Source organism: Egretta garzetta, unplaced genomic scaffold (genome assembly GCF_000687185.1).
Source record: "Egretta garzetta isolate BGI_Z169 unplaced genomic scaffold, ASM68718v1 scaffold368, whole genome shotgun sequence".
NCBI lineage: Eukaryota > Metazoa > Chordata > Aves > Pelecaniformes > Ardeidae > Egretta > Egretta garzetta.
In genome coordinates this window covers 294,903-297,321 of record NW_009260684.1, presented here as the reverse complement: position 1 = coordinate 297,321, position 2,419 = coordinate 294,903, and the positions used below count along the sequence as shown (strand labels likewise).

The 2,419-nt window shown below is 60.7% G+C and overlaps 1 protein-coding gene across 1 annotated transcript in view; it reads left to right on the top strand.

Annotated features, from left to right (window-relative positions):
* LOC104132520 (transcription factor E2F2) overlaps window positions 1-1,572 on the top strand; it is a gene marked incomplete at its 5' end in the record, with an annotated part of 7,751 nt that extends 6,179 nt beyond the window's left edge. The window contains 2 exons of the mRNA XM_035901302.1: window positions 3-10; window positions 141-1,572. Coding sequence (XP_035757195.1) covers window positions 3-10; window positions 141-625 — 493 coding nt within the window. The remainder of the gene's footprint in view (window positions 1-2; window positions 11-140) is intronic.
* Window positions 1,573-2,419: the final 847 nt, after the last annotated feature.

Below are 2,419 nucleotides of genomic sequence, written 5' to 3'. Positions count from 1 at the left end.
AGATGGTGCTGTGGGTGTTGCTGCCTCTGCGCCGTCCCTGATGGGTTCATCTGGGGCATCCCAAGGGTGCAGCCCAGCATGGTTCTGGGTGGTTTTGGGGTGTCTCCATGGGGCTGTTTGACCCTGAGCTGGTCCTTTAGACAACCTCCAGCTCCACCTGAAGAGCAGCAATGGCCCCATCGAGGTGTACCTCTGCCTGGAGGAGATCACGGAGGAGAGCCCCACCAAGGTCCACAGCGTCCCCTCTGCTGCCACCTCCCCACAGGACCACGCCGTATCCCCTTCCCAGCAAAACAGCCCCGGACCAGCCAAACAGCCGCCCCACGCTGTTCCCGAAAGCTGGGGGGGCACAGGAACCCCCTCCTCACTCCCATCTCTGCCTCTCACTGACACAGGGGGGCCCAGCTCGTTGCTGGATGTGGAGGCCGGGCTCCTGGGCTCACCCCCGCACCTCCTGCAGCAGACGGAGGACCAGCTGCCCTGCACCCCCTCCCACCTGGACTCGGGACCCTTCGTCACCTTCTCTTCCCCCCTGGAACAGGATGACTACCTCTGGGGGCTGGAGGGCGAGGGCATCAGTGACCTCTTTGAAGCGTACGACCTGGGGGACCTGCTGAAGCACTGAGCCCCCCTGCCATTGCCTTTTTCCCCTCTGGTGACTTGTGTCCCGAGTGTGTGGGGTCTCTGCAGGGCAGCTGGTGAGTGTGGGGCGGGGCGGGGAGTGTTGGATTTTCTGAGGGTGGTGGTAGGGGCTCATGTCAGCCATGCTGGGTGGCTTCTTGCGCTCCTGGGTTGGTTGCCACCTGGGGGCTGTTTGTCCTGGGGAGGTGTAAGCCATAATCCCCCACTGCCCTGGGGCTGCTGGCAGACTGGGGCTGCCTTTGGGTGCACGGGGAGGGTTAGGGGCACCCCTGGGTGGCAGAGAAACCCCTGCCCAGAATGGGCCCTGTTGGGGGGGGTGGCATGTTTTGGGGCCACTCCAGTTGCTCCCCAGTTAGACTGGTTCTTCAGGGTCATGACGGGTTTTGAGCGGCGTTTCCCCCGCCGCGGCTGGAATATCCTTAAAAAAATAATCAGGCACCTTTGGGTGAAGAGAGGATAAAGCTCACGTGCGGGCACTGCACCCACAGCCTCCAAAATCAGCGGCTCCGGCAAATCCCTGTCCAGGACATGGAGCCGTATTTCCCAGGGGGCTGTGGCCCCTCTCCCCCAGCCCTTACCATCTCCCTCCAGTCTCTCAGAGCTATTGGTGCTGGGGGTTATCAAAACTGGAGTGTACTGGGAGGATGGATGCAATCAACTGGTGGCTGGAGCATCACCTGCAGAGAGGGGCTTGGGAAGCAGTGTGGGACAAGCCCCCGGACATGGGGCTGGATACGGCTTTTAATTGTGCCATTGCAAAATGTCTGTAATTATTGCACTGTATTTATACGGGACCCCCCCTTTCGGCAAGGGTCGGGTTGGTATTTTGACTTTTAAGCGAGTGTATTTAAGTTGCCCTTCCTTGGGTTGGTTCTTCTGCGGTTTGGCTTGGAGGCGGCGTGGGTGAGAGTGTGTTTTGGCATGGAAAAACTTGTGGCACTTGATGTTTTCTGCCCGGGAGGGCATGAAATAAAAAAAACTTTGGAGTTGTAAGGGACTGTTTTCCTATAAGCAGCAAAATGCTGGGGCGGTTTGGGAGGAGGGAGGTGTTGGACTGGTTTTGCTCCCATTTTCAGTGTAAAAAAGCCTGTTTTGGGGCCTTTTAGCTGGCCAGCCTGTTCCAGAGGAGTTGGTGGAGAAGGGGGTTGAGGTGAAGCTGTGGCTGGAGTGAGGGAAACGGGTCCGACCTGCTGCAGATCGGTGATTTCCAGCCCAAATCCAGCCGGAATGAGCCTTTGCCTGAGCTTGAGCCCCTTGAACCAGGAGCGTGGGAAAAGCCCCGGGGCCAGGGGCTGGGTCCCTGCGGGTACCGGAGCTGGGACGGGCTTGTGCACCCGGATTTGAGGGCAGGTTTGGAGGCTGCAGTGCGAACCTCTGGCAGGGCCATGCCCATGGAGGGTCCTTCCCCAGGCTGCTGCCCCATGTCGTGACCTTGGTGGTGATGCCAACAGTGCTGATGGCATGGTGCTGGTGACATGGTGATGGCTGGTGGTACCTGGTGATGTCCGGTGGTACCCGGTGGTGCTCAATGGTACCTGGTGATGGCTGGTGGTACCTGGGGTCGTGGCACATGTTGGCTTGCCTAGCGAGGAGGAGGAGGAGACCCCCGGGCCGGGTAAGATGAGGGAGGGGCCCAGAGTGCTGTAGCCACGCTCCTGTCTCGTCCCTGTCCCCCGTGGGGCTGCGGAGCAGCTGGGGGGTGTCCCCGGGCTGTCGCCCCCTGCAGTCCCCGGGCCGGCCAGGAGGTGGCAGGGCCACCCCAGCAACGGGGCTGTCC